Source organism: Oxyura jamaicensis, chromosome 9 (genome assembly GCF_011077185.1).
Source record: "Oxyura jamaicensis isolate SHBP4307 breed ruddy duck chromosome 9, BPBGC_Ojam_1.0, whole genome shotgun sequence".
Classification (NCBI taxonomy): Eukaryota; Metazoa; Chordata; class Aves; order Anseriformes; family Anatidae; genus Oxyura; species Oxyura jamaicensis.
In genome coordinates this window covers 25,830,484-25,848,606 of record NC_048901.1, presented here as the reverse complement: position 1 = coordinate 25,848,606, position 18,123 = coordinate 25,830,484, and the positions used below count along the sequence as shown (strand labels likewise).

Here is an 18,123-nt window from a genome sequence, read left to right as displayed (position 1 = left end):
AAGAAACCTGCTCTTGCTGCTTACATTTTTGACCAAGAATCAGTCAAGCAGTAGTACTGTTGCTTCCAGCTGTCAAGAAGTGCTTAATTTGTCTAGCTATGCACTACAACAACAGAAGCAAAATATAGCTATTCAGGATTTGGAGCAAAAGCTCTTAGGTATACTAGTCACGATATTTTACCCTTCACTGTCTTAATTTTATCAGGCTTATGTCAGCATAACTTTGTCTCTTTTGTAATTATTTTCGTAACATAAAACCACAAACAATTATGAACTGCATGCAACTGTGATAAGTCAGACATTGCATCTTTTAAATTCACTATCTTGAAATAACATTATAAAATAATTCAATAACCTATGGACAAAGTGAATAATTGGATAATTGAATTCCAATTTTCCATGGAATAGCTACTAAGATGTCTGACTAGTAAAACGTGACATCAAAGCTAGGAAAAATACCTAAAATGAATTTTGTTGTTACACAGTTATTTACTAATTAAAAATAATAAATGTAACATGGAAAGTACCTTTCAGTTGGCTCTTCATGTTTCTCAGCACTTAAATAACATGCACTAGGCATCACCTAGAACATGGTTAGCTTGCAAGATACGATTTTTATTTAAGGAAAAATATAAGCTATTATATCCTTTCATCTATCTCAGTCTATGGTCCTTCTGGTAACTGTGGGCCACCAAATGAAGTGTAAAACACAGAAAGATGAGATGAATTGTCCAGACTTCTCAAGCAGTTCTTCACTGAAGGCAGACCTCAGAGAATCATTGTGGTAAAATGTTTTCTTCATTCTTGCATGTCTGTCGTACCTTTACACTTGAACTGATTGAATAATTTTGGCAACAAAGACTGTTTGTCTGTAAGGAGGAAAAATAGCTTTTGTTACACCTGTTCCATCAAAAGAAGAGCCTGTGCATATAGATAACAGAGTCGAAGATGAGAGCAATGGATCTTTGAACCTTTTACACACCCTGAGTTAGATTTAAAAACAGCATTAAAATGCACTAATGTGTACATTTTAATGCACTGGACTATACTTAGCTGATAATGAAAAGTCCAACATACGGCTTCTAGACGTAGAAGTCTTTTTATACACATCTTTCTGTGTACTCTGAGTCAGTTTCTTATTATCTGCACAAGTTTGGCAAAATGTATTCTTCAAATCAGGCATATATAACTAGATGGTGTATAAGAACCTAATTTACCTGTATTAGTATAGTCATGCACTATATAATTGTATATATATAGACATATGCAGTTTGTAGTACTGCTCTCTTTCTGTCAATTAGCATAACTCATACCTTGTGCTCTGTCTTTTTAGTACATGAAAGTTGCTTTTAAATTGTATTAACATTGTAGATACAAGAACATTCAGAATTCTTTTCGATTCAGATTCATAATTAGTGTTACTGAGGTAGATGAACTGACCTTCTTTTGGAAGCACTGTGTAGGTTGCTTCCATGCCTGCATAGATGTGATCGGTAACGTGGCAGTGCAATAGCCATATTCCAGGGTTCTGTGGGATCATTTCCACGGTTTGAAATGTCCCCGGGAACAAATCAAAGACATCTGCCCGGTAAACTCCTGTTTGCTTCAGGATGAGAACCAGCAATCGTTAAACAGTGTGGCATAACCAGATGGCAGTAAAACAAACTACCCTTTACTCATACTCCCACCAAACTTTTTAATCACACCTGAGTAAAAAGATATCTACTGTATGTCATTTCTATAGAAGTTTTTCTATACTCACTTTGTGCTTAAAATATGAATAAAATAGAAACTAAGTGGAAATGAAGGAAAAAAAAAGTGCAGTTGTTCTCATACCACAGTCATGAAAATATTAAATTTCTTGTTTAATCTAGAGTGTAGATTTAGGTGAGATATAAGAAAAAAATTCTTCCCCATGAGACTGATGAGGCCCTGGCCCAGGCTGCCCAGAGCAGCTGGGGCTGCCCCATTGCTGGTTGTGCCCAAGGCTAGGGTGGATGGGATTTGGGTAGCGTGGGCTGGGGGGAGGCTACCCCAGCAGGGCATGTGACTGGGTGGGCTTTAAGTTCGCCTTCCAACCCAAACCAGTCTATGGTTCTAAGATTCACAGCTACTTTGTCCAAGCAACTTGTGACATTGCCAGCCAAAATATGCTACTGGCAGATGGCTCTGTCTGTTGTGTCTTGATCAAATACAGGTTTGGGGCATAAAAAGACTTGAAGGTCAAATTACAAGTCTGCTGCTTAATATTGTAACATGTGACTTTTCAAAAACGGTGATGGTCCCTGGTGTTTGCTATATCTCTTATTCTTAACATGGCAAGAAATGAATGGAAAGAACCAGTTACCTTATAGTCAAAGCTGTGGCCATGGAAGTGTGCTGTGTGAATATCTATTTCATTGCCCATTCCCATCAAATACCAGCTTACTTTATCTCCAACGTGCATAGTAAGACCATGTAAATTTCCAAACACTTTTCCATTAATGGCTAAAAAGAAGGAAAGAAAAAAATAAAAAATATTTTGTTTCTTGTTATTCTCTAGGCTTTAGGAGAATATGAGAGTTGAAAGCTACTGCCAGGCAAAAGTGGCTGCTTTGAATGGTGTACAATTTTATTATTATTATTTTTAATGAATTAATGCATTGTTATCTTACCAAAAGAGCATATTATGAATGGGTCTGTTTGTGCCTTCCACACATAACTAGAAAGAAAGAGGTAGTTAAAAGTAAAATGCTTTACTTTACACCAATACCTGCGCTACAGTTCTTAAAGGTCTGCATTTCCTATGGCTTTCAAAAAGAGTAAGCATTATAAGGACATGCTTTCAGGAAACATATTACCAACCTATTCAGATTATTTGCTGGCGTTAAATTTCAAATTTACTTTTTACTCTTTTTGTCCTCAACATTTCAAATTGGACCATTTTTTTCATAGATTTAAAAAAGTCATTCAATAGCAGCAACAATATTTTCAAATAGTGTGAGTGAAATTTGTCAGGCCTTCCACCCTGTAACTGGAAATTCAGGGAGGTAAGAAAGTCAAATTTATGTGCAGTACTTTCAAACACATAATTTTATGGTGCTTCCAGAGTTACGCCAACTAAATTGGGAAACATACCATGCATTTTGTTGCTTTCAAGGAATTCCTCATCCTCTTTGTCAACATGGTGTGGGTTGGTAGAATAGGTTTTAATGTTTTCATCCAGGTACCATGACTCATTTTCATCAAAAATCATAAACAGAAGAGCAAACTGAACTTTCTTTTTAGTATGAAATGATGGCAAATAATGTCTATGACACACAACAAGTGTGCCTATTAATCCACTGTAAGTGTCCTGAAATTAAAAAAAAAAAAAAAAAATCAAATAATTTTATGACTAATAAAAGCAGAAACTTTTTTTTTTTTTTTTTTTTTAATGACAAACATGAATCCTCTCGTTATATTTACAGCTGTTGGTATCTGACAATAAAGGTAGTCAGTGCCAGACAAATCAGGTTATTTAATCACTGTTACACGTGGGTTAAATACAATGGACTATGGAGAAAAACTATCTTTTTCATTTCTTGCTAGAAATAAACATTTATTCCAGTTTAATTTCTTTCTCCCCCCCCCCCCCCCAATTCTTTTTAAGCTTTAGGATTTTGCAGATCTTTTCCATTAAAAACATTTCACACTGTTGATATTAAATAATTGGCACTTTTCCATTCATGTTTATTGAGACACCATTGTGAGTTAACCCTGGCTTTCAGCTGAGCCCCATGCAGCTGCTCATTCATTCTCACCACAGGATGGGGGGGAGAATTGGAAAGATAAAAGTGTGTTGATATAAAGACAGTTTACTAGGTAAAGCAAAAACTGCATATGCATGCAAAGCAAAATGGGCAGTACGTTTACTACTTCCCATTGGCAGGCTGATGGTCAGCACTGCTGGGACAGCAGGGCTCATTCGTAACAGTTACTGGGGAAGACAGGCATCACCACTCCGAGCATCCCACCTCCCCCTCCACAGATTTTCTTACAGAGCACAACTCCATTTGATAAGGAATCTGCTTTTGGTCAGCTGACGTCAGCTGTCCTGGTTGTGTCCCTCCCAGCCTTTTGTGCAACTCCAGCCTCCTGGCTGGCCAAGGCAGTGTGAGAAACAAACACCTCTCTAGGCAGTTCTCAGCAAAAGCTACAACATCGGTGTGTTACCAACACTATTTTTCATCATTAATCCAGAACAAAGAACCACGGAAGCTACTGTGAAGAAAGCTAACTGTATCCAAATCAAAATCAAGATAGACACGCAGGAAAGAATATTTTACTTTCTATTAAAAACGATTGGACATGTTAAGTTAATGGATGCTTGTGTGAAAAAGGCAGATTTATGCTCCACAGTTCTGTGTTAGTTTTTCCACACATGACTACTGAGATATTGAGGGAGGTATAAGGTGATATCTTTAAAAATAAAATATTCATGAGGTGATCTGTATGAGTAGCATGAAAGAAACAGAGAGCAAGAACATCAGGAACTGTGACTTTCAAATCCTGCCCTGGCTTTCTTGCATTATTCAAGAGGCCTTTAAATTCAAAGGTATCATAATAAGGGAACAACTTCACAGAGAAAGCAGAAGTGTAAGACTTGTCTCCCTTTCACTGTGAGTATATGAGTGCTGCAGTCATGAACAAAATATTTTAGACTGATACTAGTAATATACCTTAATGATGTCCACCGTTGAATGGTATGCCCATGCAATGCATTGTGGATCACCTCTCTCAGAAGCAGATCTCGCTGGTATTTTCCAGACATACATTTTTGTTTCACCTGAATTAAATAAATTAAATAAATTGATGAATTTTAGATTTTTTCTGTATGTTGATCTGTAAAAAGTCCTGAAACAGGTATTATCAGGTATTATCTCCATTTACAGTTTATATTGGTCTTGATCTTCCTCTTCGCAGTTACTGCACTGCCTAGCTTCTTATTGTTATTTCTCTTCTGCAGATCACTGACCAATATTCTTTTGTGTGGCTGCACTGTCCAGTTTAACATAGTGAATAATAAATAAAAAAATGTATCTTTTATAAATATCACAATAACTTTTAAAATAATAGGTAGCATAAGCCATGTTCTCCCTCTGTAGACAAATCTGTTTGCTGTCTTAAAAGGTACAACAAAGTTGTGTCAAAAAATTACTGATTTGTCAAGGGATAGGATATATAGCAATAGTTATGAGGGGCATTTTGATTGCAGACATATCAGCTTCAAAATGTAGGAATCTGAGGTAAAAACAAAACCAAAAAAAAAAAAAAAAAAAAAAAAAAAAGAACTCCAAGGTATTTCCTGCTGTCCTGAAAGAAAAGCTTGCTAAACCTTACTAGAAGGCTTGATGTTACCTGTTAAAAATAAACAAGGGTGCTTTGATACCTGGGTTGGTTACAGCAACAACAGAACTGTCTGTTTTCACTCCATGGGCATGTATGGAATAAGGTCTTGATGCCAGGTTCTTAAAAACTATTGTAATTCTATCTCCAGTATTGGACATAAGCAGTGGCCCTGTTGTATTGAAAAGAAAGATTAAGCTGGTTTTACAAATGATCAGACCAGAGGGAGAGAGACAGTTTAGGGTGTTGAAATACACAACAACCTTGAGATATAATCATAATTCAGCTAAAAACTAGATATGGATAATGTGCATTCACCATGATATGATAATTTGAGTAGTTGAAGTTAGGCATCTAAATAGAGGCCTACACCTTAGAAGCTCTGAGCACTTAACACAAATACTATGTATTTGAAGTCAGCTTGGACATTGGTGCCCAAAATGCCAACTTTGAAAACAATGGCCTGGGATCAGGCAGCAAACCAGATTTTATTTTTTTCTCTTGTAAAGCAAGCAATGTTATCTTGCAAGAAAAGCACTGTAATATATAAGTAGCAATTCCATATAGCTTTAGGCACTTTGTGTGGCTAGGACCATACTCAGTATTGTTCAAGTAGTGTCTGCTTGTTTTGTTCCACTGCATTCTTCCCCAGTTCTGAAACTGAACTTCATGATGACTATACCTTGAATTTCTAGGTGCTGCTCTTCCTCTGCTCTGTTTTTGGGAGTACTGAATGTCTGATCAGTGTACTCGCGATATACTACCTTTTTGTACTTTGAGCCAATGAACTTGTCTTCTTTATTTAAAAACGTATTGCCAGGGCTGCAAACCAAACCAAACCAAAATAATAATTAAAACAAAACAAAACACAGAAAATAGACATGAGAATATATCTGACATTTCTTCATGTGTTTTATACCTTCTTTTGCAAGTTGTTTAATTAACCATCAAACAAAGATCTAGCTCAGTGGAACAGTACTCTCAGGATCTCACAGGCCACTGGTGTCTTCAACATGAAAATACTCTGTTAGGCTGGGATGTCACTTAAACCACAAGAGAATAAACACACTGTAGATTGACTCTACAGTGTTTGAGAGAATGCTGAGTGCTTGGCCTAGGAGATACCTCAAATGACAAGGTCATCCAACAACTTGCATACTGAAAAATAAAGTCCTCAGCAACTTCTATTGATCTGAAATGAGGCCTAAAACTTGTAAAGCTTATGTGTCTTGCTGAATTGAAACATGAGGGATTGATTCTCTGCTGAGATCATGGGGTTGGAGAAAGAACAACAACAACAAAAAAGCCAAGTAACAGCATAGTCCATACTACTTATGCTTAGGACTATGAAAGAGTTCTCTATGGCATGCAGGACAAGGAAATCTGCTATCAGACTGGACACACACACATATATACACACACAGTTAAGTCAATAAACAAATATAGACAGAATCTACTTCATGCTCAATTGAAGATATAGGCAGAAGGGTCACACACAAATTCATCAGTTAATTATTTATCCTCTTCTGCTAATGGGCATGAATTATTAGATCCTATCATACCACTCTCAGCAAGATTCAAATACTGGGAATAAAACAACAAGGTGACAAGCTTCACTGTAAGTAGATTCTAACATGGACTTAACATCTCATCTTGTGTAAGCTAAAGAAATGAGGGGAGTGAAAAGAAACCTTATTCAGAGTTCAGATAAACATGAGACAAAGAACAATTACATCATCTAATTAACCATCAGGAAAAAGCTGTTATCTTATTGAATGATTTAAGCATTCCACTGCAAGGACTGTATCAACATCAGTAATAAACACATGTGCAATATCCAGGATCCAATAAATTCTGCAGCTGCCACACAATATTTTTGCTGGACCATTTCATGAATATTATGATGTCTGTCTCTCAGTTACATGATAACATTACTGGAAGGACTACAAATTCAAGTGAGCTCTAAAAATGTATATGCAAAGAAAATGTATATAGAAATGATTGGATTGCAAGGTGGAAATTGTTCAGAGGATTTGTTTGCTTTTTTCCATCTTTTTCCCCTTGTGTATATTCCAACGTACCTTTCCTCATGATGCTGGTGCCGCTCAAATTCCCATGTCCTGTTAGGAGAATAGTCCCATTCAACTTCCACTGCAGCAATATAGTAAGTCTTTTCATGCAAATATAGGGATGGATCCACATTCCACCAATGGCATTGTTTCACTTCATATTTCTGTTTCATGCCCCCTGTGTAGTGATCTGTTGTCAGGCATGACACTTCAAAAACTCCTAGAGATTGTACCAGAAACAAAGACTTGAAGACAAAAATCTGTTATTGTAGCTCTTTAAACTGCATTGTCTGTTTTGGTTTAGACCGAAACACAGGCTTTTGATCATGGAAGATTGAGATTCTTTATATAACATGTTTATTTGTAGTAATATAATTCAACACAGACATAGGAGCTAGGAAAATCGAGGCTTTAGCATTAGAAGCTTACATACAGTTTACACACTACGCTGTATTCCAAGGATCAAAATACCTCCTACTTAGATTTTCTATCTAAGCATAAAATGCTCATAAGAAAGTAGTTTCTAAAGAATAAACAGGATCATTTAAGCACTACAACATTAAAATTATTGTATAGTAGATCAATCCTGCTCATGCAAAAAGAAAAGAGAAATATGTACACTTTTTACTCCTTTCAATCATTTTGTTCAAAATTTAAAATATGATAAAATAGTTCCATACACTTCACAGTACCATGGAGGCAAACAAACTTTTTTGTTGTTGTTACTGTTGTTAGCCACATATTTTTTATGTACGTAGATAGACTGTCACCAGCATGTGAAAGCAAAAATGGATGAAATAAAAGCTTGCTTTAAATTGTTTCCTGTCCACCATTCTGCAAACTTTGGCACGTAAGGAGGACCTGCAGACACCTTCCTGCAGGTAGGCATGGCACACCGGAGCTGGAAGAGTGACTGCTCCCAAAATCTGGCAAGGTTTAATGGGAAAACAGGATCCTGCCCGTTTGGCAGCAGAGCTATACAAGCACGTCAAAGTGCTTAGGGTAAAGAACAGGTGCCCTAAAAAGGCTGTTCTGAGCCTCAGTGGGAATGTTTGCCTGTTGCAAATGAGCTGTGAATTGTGGCAAGAGAACCTCTGCCAGGCAATGGCCTCCAGCAACTTTTAGGCCAATCGGAGGAAGTGCTGCAATGAACTTCTGTAGCAACATAATACTGCTGTGTCTGGGATACAGGCTAAAAACAAACAAACAAATAAAAACGACTAGACATTTACCTTTGGAATCAGGCTTCATAATAGCTGTGAGAAACGTATGTGGAAACAGATTTGCTGTATCCCTTCTTGTTCCTTTTGTTAGGAATGTGTTTTCTGAAAAGTATATCCCATGAACATCGACTTCTGACCCCAAGCCCATCAAATGCCAGGAAACCACATTTCCTTTACACATCTCAAGACCAGGCTGATTACCATACATATAGCCATTAATAGCTGTAGAAGATTTGAGGAAGCAAAACCCACTTTCATTAACACAACTTAATTCTGTAATACAAATTAATTAACACTTAAAAATAAATAACACCTAACATGTAATGTGATGCCTTAGACTCACAAAAAATATCAATAGTAAAATCCTTTATCACAACAACAAAACTAGAGAAACAAATCAAGCAAAATAACTTTAAAAAAATGTTTCAAACTGTTCTCACTTTCATTGTCTAAAGCACAGTGAGCGGACTTGCCCACCTGCAACTTCCACTGCTTTCTACCCTGTAAATGTGCTACAGCCACACAGTGGAGATAATTCACATTGTTGTTTGAGTTAATTCTTACTAGTCTCTCCTATGCAAACCTTTCAAAGGCTGGGCCTCACAGGTACCACTGAATTCTCAGTACCAAGGCTCTGTAAATAGAAATGCCAGAGGGAGATTTTAGAAAGTTCACAGGCAAACGTGTTTAAAGGTTAGAAAGTATTTGCAGGACTAGGAACTGAAGATAAAAATGTTCTTTCACGTGAAACTTCAAATAATTTGCTGCAGTATCAAAATACCTTCACTGTGAAGGTTGGTTCTGCCCTATTAAAGCAGTAAAGATTTTCATTTTAAGGTATCTGCAGTGCTGTTAAGGGAATCTAGAACCAGCCACAGACACAAAATCCAGCTTTCAGCCACGTCATCTACAGGGCAGAGGTCAGTTTTCCTCTTGTTAGGGGGCTGCATTTGTAGGGATTGCACATGGGCTGCTAAAAGTGGTACATAACAGTGCTAAATATATGACTGCTATGCAAGACACTGAACAGCTGGCATTATGTTTTGAATTGATGACCACACTGAGCTGAAATTGAATTACATTCAAATACAGGCTTGTTCCAATGGAAAGGAATGAAGCGTCTCTGCTGATATACAGTCTCCCAATCTCCACTATGAAATCACAAAACTAAAACACAAAACTGTAGAAAAGAAGCATTTGACTAGCTAATTGTAATAAATAATTTTCTTACAGTGCATTTTGTTAGACTCCTGGAAGTGTTCATCATCTTTGTCAATTATACTAGGATTTAACATAAACATCAAAATATTGTCATCCAAGTACCAGCTTAGATTCTCATCAAATACTGTGGCAAGTAGAAAAAACTCCCTGTTCACGTTTTTCTGTTGAGAAGAAATAGCACAAAGGAAAATAGAAGTGAGTGAACAGACCATGTCAGGAAAACATAAATCTGTGAGAAAAAAATCAACATGTATAACAATTCGAGAATAATTCAAAAACTGAAGTAGATGCATATATTGACTCTTCACTCAGACAACCTCAAAGCTATCTGATTGGTGTATCTAATTGGTAAGTGTCTTCTGCTAATGCACTTTCTACCAGCAGGAACAAACTCCAGAATTTAATTCATATTTTGGCCTTGAAAACCTCTAAATGTTTCCAGTCTTTCTCCTCCTAGTTAAGACTTGAAGGCTGGTGATTATTCACTGCGATGATGGTTTCACAGTACAGTGTCTGCTTATCTGGGACCAAACTTATTTATTTATTTATTTATTTAAATTTTAAAACAAAACCCACTTTTTTTCATTTTATGTATTCCCTTCAGCAAATGAGTGAGATAGTGATGTGGAGGGAGGTGGTCATTAGTCATTAATGTGGCAGGTCCAGTGGGCGCAGTTCAGGAAGAGAAAGCAGATTCAGTTATGATGATGCAAATGATTTCATTTTTTTTCCACTTTGACTGACCTGTTTCCCAGAAGGAAGTAGAGCTCCTTTCCTGCACACCAAAAGCGGACCCACAAGGCCAGAATTGGTGTCTCTGACTGCATCCACAGCTGAGTAATAGAGCCAGGTTAAACAGTCAGGATCTTGGTCTGTGGGACCCACATCTTCTGGTATGTTCCACTCATACGTATATGTAGTACCAGGACTAACATGGGAGGCTGGAGATTCACTATCTGTTATAGAAAGCAATATTAGGATTTAAGCCCAATAACAATGCCACCTTTAATGCATTAACATATATGCCAGCTTGTTCTCTGGTGCTTGCAATGTCCCTGTCCACAGGCGCACCTCTGGAGGCAGCACGGTACAATGCCCCCTCGTTGTTCTTGTGGTAACTCACACCATGGGGCTGGATGCTAAATGGGCGGCTGGCATTGTTTCGGAAAGTCACCCTGATGCTCTCACCCACTTCTGCCTTGATAATGGGTCCTAGAAAAGAGCACATGGTCTAATTACAAGGTTTTTGTATCAAGTGATGTAGTGATTACCACAAGGTCATAAGAATGGCTATCTGCTTTTCCTGTCTCCAGGAAAACTAACCCTAACCCTGAGCTTATGTGACCACAAACCAGGTTCCTGCCATATGGCCCAAATCTCAAGGCACCCCAGTTGCAACTGGAATGCTCACCTCCCAGTTTCTCATGAAGGCCCGATGCAACACAGGACAGTTCCTCCCTTTCTAAAGGGGTCTACAGACGTTAGTACCAACCTCAAACTCATCCCCAAGCCCTGTCAGAATCAGGCAGGTTATAAATAGGGCTAGATCTCCATAACCTTGCCTTGAAATGCATACCTGGCGTTTGGTGACCATGGCATATTCCCACAGACATGGGGCCACCTCAGCATTGACTTCTAGAGCTTTTCTTACACCCTGAGGTGTCTGTTGGAGGAAGCCACAGGTGCCAGTGTCCACAGGAGGAAGGGAATGCCAAGGAGGGAGAAGGTGGAGGGGCACTGTTGGCCAGCCATTGGAAGTGATACTTTACTCTGATAAACTCTTGATATGAAATCATTCTAAATGTCTTACCTAAGAGTCCAAGGTGTACTTCCTCTGGGATCCTTTTTTTCTGTTCCGTGAAAGTACCATCTGTGTATTCCTTGTAAATGGCTTTTTTATAAGAGCCACCAATTCTTGTCTCACTTTGTTCAAAAAAAATCTGAGATTCACTGTGTGAAAGAAATTGTAATATTTGCAAACCATTAAGTCATAATGCTCAGCTTTATAAAGGCAGTCAGGACCTCAGTCCTATTCTCTAACATATCACATACTGAGATTGTCTTCTGAGTCTTCAGTCAGTGATCTCACCATGCACTTATACACAGTTCCATATAAGGGTGTGCAGGAATCCATTATTCTTCACCATTTTTTCTTTAAGGGAAAGACATTCTGCTACATTGCACTTATAAAGCCAGCAAGAGAGTCATCAACGAAGATTTCTAACTGACATTTTGTAACCTTAAGTCTACTCTTCCAAAAGTTCTTTTTATTAACAGTTATACATAATTCAACACCAGTAGATACAAACACACAGAATATGTAACATCTAAGCAGAAATTATGGAGATTTAGTGTACACTTTTACTCTTCAAAAAAAAAAAAAAAAAAAAGGACCTTTCAATTTTACAGGCAGGTCAGGTGTGGAGCAGATAAGCATTATTTAACTCATTTCAGTAAATAAAAATCATAGGAATCAATATATTCAGTGACTCCATCCAGATCTTAAATATACAGACAGAGCAAATGGCAAAGCCACCTTGTACAAATGATTTGCTGGTTGAGATGAAGTTATCTTGATTTTTCATCAGGTAAGGTGCTGACCACGAACTCCAGCTCTCCAACTCAGAGTAATCAACCAACTTGAAATGTCAAAGATGATCATCTACATATGACATTACAATTAATCTTTATCCCAGTGAAATTACTAACATTACAGCAAAATTTATATTAAGATTGCAAGGGAAAGAATGGTCTTGATTTGTTTGGATATTTATCTCGGCATTAATAATTAAGCACAGCAGAGGACAATGAGAAATTCTGGTTAAAAGTGAATTCTAGCATAAGTCTTACCTTATTTAGCATGCTCTATCAATTCTGCTTGAAAGTTAAACTTCTTCATTAGAGACATTTACCTGTCAGTAATTAATTCTTGTCCTGTAAAATGATTAATTGCAGATGGGCCATAATTCCAGATAATCTCTTCAGCAGCAATGAAGTACTGTCTTATCTTTGTACTCTCATTCTGATCTGTTGTGGATTTCCTACAGTCTTTTACTGTAAAAAGGGCCTGCATACCACCTGGAAAAAAAAAAAAAAAGGGAGGTAGAAAAAACTAAGGAGAAGAAACTACTCTTTATTTTTCTTCCCATGCTTCTAATAGTTCCTACTTTTCCCTGGAGGATTCCCATACCATTGATGGACATGCAAATCACGAATAAAGATAAGCTGAATGACATAAAAGCATGTAGACCAGCTGAGCAAGGGTATAGATATATGACCATAGTATTTATGGTAGGCAGACAGGTGTGGTAAAGGGAATTCTTCTTGTAAAGATACAACTAACATGGTAGTTATAGAAAAGATGAGGTTGGAATGAAAACAGTGTACTGTTAGATGGCAGTGCAGCCAAGACTAGGTCCTACAAGATGAACCACGTTTCCTCTAACTCTAATCAACGGTTTATTTGCGAAACTCCTGGGTCTCTGCACTCTCGGAGAAAGATCCATTAACAAATGTCCTTTACAAATAATAATAATAAAAAATAATTTAAGGTACAAATTATACCAAAAAAAAAAAAAAAAAGGCTTTTTACAGCTACATATTGAGCTATCTTTTGGGATTGAGATTTAAGTATTGCCCGTGAAGTTTCAGCCACTTCAGGATACTGCTTCGTGTGATAGTTAACTCCAAACTTGTATCCCCTGTAGTTGAAATTATAGGTCAAACATATTCCTTTCTATATCAGAATTTTCAGATCTTGGAGCATGATTTTGAGTTCTGTGTTTATTTCCACTTTCATGGCAAAGACTTCTGTTACTCACTTAGAGGGATATAGAATATATATAGAGATCGTATGAAAGTGTGGAATTAGCTTCTAAGTATTTCATAATGTTAATAAACACTGGAAATACAAGAAGATACAAGGAAGACAAATGTAGATCATCTCTGATAATTAGCCAATGTACTTTCCAGAACGTGTCTTTGTCAACAGGTAAGTTAACTTGTCTGTCCTATGCCCTTGACCAAATATGGGATTAGTGCCAAGTTTTTTTTGCTGGCAAACAGAAAATTGTGATCAGTTACTTTCAGTAAGAGGCAAACATCATGATATTGTTTGTCTAAAGCTGAAGTTTACAAAAGTATCTAATACATGTTTAGGCATTTCAAGTGTTATGAGAGAGAGCTTTGTTACCTAGAGAATATCATTTGGCATATAACCATGTCAGGAGTCATGCTAAAAAGACTCATTCAATTTCAAAAAAAAAAAAAAAAAAAAAAAGATCCCTGTAACTTATTCTGTACCTTCAATATGGTCATTCACTTGGCAACTCAGCAGCCATTCCCCAGGACTCCTTGGTACCATGACAGCATCAATAAACGTGGCTGGGAAGAGGTTGATGGTGTCAACTCGATGGTGCCTTTCTATTAAGGTCTGTCCATGAAAGTAGGCTGAATGGATATCAGCTTCATTACCCATGCCAAAAAGATGCCATTTTACCTTATCTTCCACACACATTGTAAGATCTGGGAGGTATCCATACACGTAGCCATTGATGGCTTGAAAACAAAGAAAGAAACAAAAAATGTTATTTATTCACAGAGCTAAGAATCTTTAGTTCAAACATGGGTGTCATACAATCATTACTCTGCTCTTCAGGATAGAAAGAGGCTCAAAACTAAGCATTGAACCTTTGAAAGTTACGCACATCAGACATAATTTATCTTCACATCTACCTGCAGTTCTTGCTGTGATTCTGGAATCCATGTCAGAGCCAAAGATATTTTCTTTGTTGAAACTAACAGTAAAAACTGTTTTTCTAAACTGCAACATTATATAGCATAGTGTTTTGGACTTAGAAAAAAAAATCATGTAACTATTTAGAATGCCTGGGAAATTATACTGCCAGAAAGTACTGACAAAATTTTTAGTATCTATGAATTTTGTATCACAGTTCCAAAGGCTTGATTGTAAAATAACTGACATCACTTTTAAATTTTTTAAAAAAAAAAAAAAAAAAAAAGAAGCTTAATTCTCCAAGAAAGAATTGTTCTGCTCAAAAAAAAACCTTTAAGAGAAACAACCCATAAAAAACAATACTTCTTCATATCAATGACAAGTTACATTAATGTAAAGTTCTCTCACAGTGCATTTTATTGCTTTCCTGGAAGTCCTCATCATCTTTGTCAACTTTGGAAGGCTCAGAACAGTATGTCTTGATATTATCCTCTAGATACCAACTGAGATTTTCATCCATCACAGAGAACATAAGGATAAACTCAGCATCAATGTGTTTATCACTGCCCTCATTCATTGTACCTGAAAAAGAAAGCAGTATATTCTTTGGCAACTAACATTATCTTTTCAGTTTTAAGTGTAGTATCAGTAACGCTTGTTACTCTTGATATTTTGTCACTTATCTTGAGTGCACACATAAACTTACAGACATGTTCAGAAAATAAAAACTGGTTTTGGTAGATGCCATAAAATAACTTTACTAAGAATAAATATTGTATATGATAAGATTACAAAACGTTTGTTCTTTCTATCGGTATGATCCTTTTGCATTAGTAGTGTGAACACATTTCACCCATACATTTGTGGACAAAATATTCTGCAAATTATATTTACCATCACACACAAAATCAAATCACATCCTGTAGTATTAAAAGAGAGTTAATGGTGAAGACAAAAAACTGCTCTTTCAAAATTAACTTTAATGTTCTCCTCTTCCAGTACATTATTTCATTTATATTTATCAATAGCTATTATCAATCACCTTGCTTATGCATTTATTTGTGTCTTACCTTTCCTACAAATTATTAAAGGTCCAACAAGCCCCGAGGCAACATCTCTTGGAGCATCTATGTGAGAGTGGTAAACCCTGGTTATGCAGTCAGTATCTCCCTCAGCTGGACCTTGATCTTCGGTTACATCCCATATGTAAGTGTACTGGCTTCCAGGCTGCACAGCATCATCTCTTTTTTCAAAATCTTTGGTGTTGTCAGGATATAAAGCACCTGAGGAATGCCACACAGCCAAAATTAATAGAACACATTTCATGCTGTGATATAAGAACAGCACCTTTAGCACCTTTCATGCTTTAAAGTTAACTTAATGTTGTAATAACATGGATTGAAGGTCTGAATACAGGTAAAAGAAATCCTTAAAATCAAACGAGTAGAGCTTTTCCTTCCGTTTAAGGGTTCCCTTATTTGCCTTTGAATTCCATGGGTGTGCGTTGACTAATAGAACTTTAAATTAGTCCTTAATTTATTAGGAGGGCACCATGTACTTCTGCTAAAAGGACAACAGTTCAAATATTTGTAAAAACACTTGTTAAATATTAATCTTGGAATCAGTTCTAAAACATTGCACATGTACCTAAGGAATTCAGATGTTGCTGAAATAACAGCAACAGAAAAAAAAAGATTGAACATTGTTCCAAAAATTGCATATACTACTATATAACACTCTGTTCTGCTAACAAAATGTGTCCATATCAAGTCACATATTAGATCTAATGAAAAACTTCAAAAAATATTAGAAGTTCGGCTGATATTTCATATTTTTTTCCTACTGAAAAATTTTCAAAATCTACTTTTGGCATGACATCATATTCTCAATAATTTACACCCTGTTTTTAAGGCCTATTAACAAGCTTCCAGTGGCTACATTCTGGTGCGGTCTTGTTTGCAGTCAATAGTATTGAAATAAATAAAACTCTCAATGGGGTGCAGAGTAAGTCATCAGGCTGCAGCCTAGCTGCAAGGTGTAGTCACACTACATCTAGTAGTTTTGAAAGAGGAAACTATAATCATCATAGTATTTCCTCAGGATGGACAAGTTGCTGTCTCTGACAGCTGACATTTGTATTCACGGTTTGCTGTATGTATAAAAGATGTTGCAGAAACACTGTTAGAATTGAACTGAAGAGAATGCTGTGACTTTCCTGCCTATAGATCTCCAAGAATCTACTGATTTCAGTGAAACTAGAGCAACGTTCCACAGCCTGAAAGTTCCCCACTACTGCCAAAAACAAATCACCACCAATCCCAATAGCATTCCTACAATACATCTTAAAGTGCATCAGTCTCCTATATCATGAATTGTACAGCTGTACACCACTGTACAGCTGTAGCTGTTTCTCTGTTTTAAGGAATTCAAGTGTATCTTGTATATGATTTATATGAAAAGCATTAAGAATTTTGAACCATATATTTTAACAGCATTTTTTTTTTCATAACATCATTAGTTTTTCCTTCAGATGTCCTCAGTACCTGTGGCCCTATGTTACCCTTAGTTCAGGTGAAATGTTGATTTAAAATTGCCTTCTTTATGAATTCCACTTTTGTCTTTGTATTTCACTCTTGAAAAAATACCAAAGTTCTTAATCAGCTCCTATTATAAATTGAGTGTGTTTTGTTTCAAAACTTTATTTAATTAAGCTCTTGTCTCTTTGATGATAGACTATCACACTGAGAGGAATGGTTAACTTTTGATAAATTCTGACACAAAATGGACTCAAGCTTACCTTCATTTTCCTTTGTGTACCTTACACCATGTGGATGCAGTGTGTAGCTTCTGGAAGCAAAGTTTTTCAAGTGAATAATAATAGAGTCTCCAACTTCTCCCTTAATGACAGGGCCTAACAAACCCAGCCAGGAAGGTTTCTCAACTATTACATCATATAAATTATTTGTGTACTGAGTGTAGACAGCCTTCTTATAAATGCTTCCTATCCTATGTGGTCCTTTTTTGAGAAAGACTTCAGCCTGCCTGTAAAGAAAATACACAAACACATCTGTAGTGTCAGATATTAATTTTATATTTAAATGGTGTTAATTAATAGGGTGTCAAACAAGACAAGGCCTCTATAGCACTGTGCACAACTACATCTGTCTCTAGGAGCAAATATTCTTATCCCAAACTCAATGTGATTTCATGTTCCCAGCAGTCATATTGTGAAACAAGTTAATAGTGCCCCAAAATGCAAAGTGTTCCCCACCAGGGAACACTTGCCCCTCTTGAGCCCATGGGGATGCATTATTTGTACACATGCAAACACAGATCTGAAGTGTAATTAAAAAAAAAAAAAAGAAGCATTGACTGCCTTGTCTCATACATGATGAAGTGGCTAATTATGGCTGAGATGTTGTTGGCTCTTGTCGGCTCTCACTAAAGAAAACAAACCACAGGAAATCTAATCCCTCACCTACAAACTAAATAAGAACTGTTTTCCCCC

General features: G+C 36.7%; 1 protein-coding gene across 2 annotated transcripts in view; it reads right to left on the bottom strand.

Annotated features, from left to right (window-relative positions):
* Positions 1-594: 594 nt before the first annotated feature.
* CP (ceruloplasmin) overlaps positions 595-18,123 on the bottom strand; it is an 18,725-nt gene continuing 1,196 nt past the window's right edge. Inside the window, exons 2-19 of one of the 2 annotated variants that reach the window (XM_035334408.1) lie at positions 17,413-17,657; positions 15,686-15,898; positions 15,024-15,197; positions 14,183-14,437; positions 12,793-12,958; positions 11,691-11,830; positions 10,952-11,092; positions 10,625-10,836; positions 9,891-10,041; positions 8,669-8,881; positions 7,449-7,656; positions 6,050-6,189; positions 5,411-5,539; positions 4,701-4,807; positions 3,118-3,334; positions 2,348-2,487; positions 1,441-1,603; positions 595-869 (exon numbers count right to left, since the gene is read on the bottom strand). In XM_035334408.1, the coding sequence (XP_035190299.1) occupies positions 799-869; positions 1,441-1,603; positions 2,348-2,487; positions 3,118-3,334; positions 4,701-4,807; positions 5,411-5,539; positions 6,050-6,189; positions 7,449-7,656; positions 8,669-8,881; positions 9,891-10,041; positions 10,625-10,836; positions 10,952-11,092; positions 11,691-11,830; positions 12,793-12,958; positions 14,183-14,437; positions 15,024-15,197; positions 15,686-15,898; positions 17,413-17,657 (3,085 nt within the window). In that variant the 3' untranslated portion in view covers positions 595-798. The remainder of the gene's footprint in view (positions 870-1,440; positions 1,604-2,347; positions 2,488-3,117; positions 3,335-4,700; positions 4,808-5,410; positions 5,540-6,049; positions 6,190-7,448; positions 7,657-8,668; positions 8,882-9,890; positions 10,042-10,624; positions 10,837-10,951; positions 11,093-11,690; positions 11,831-12,792; positions 12,959-14,182; positions 14,438-15,023; positions 15,198-15,685; positions 15,899-17,412; positions 17,658-18,123) is intronic. The other variant, XM_035334409.1, reaches the window with a different exon arrangement.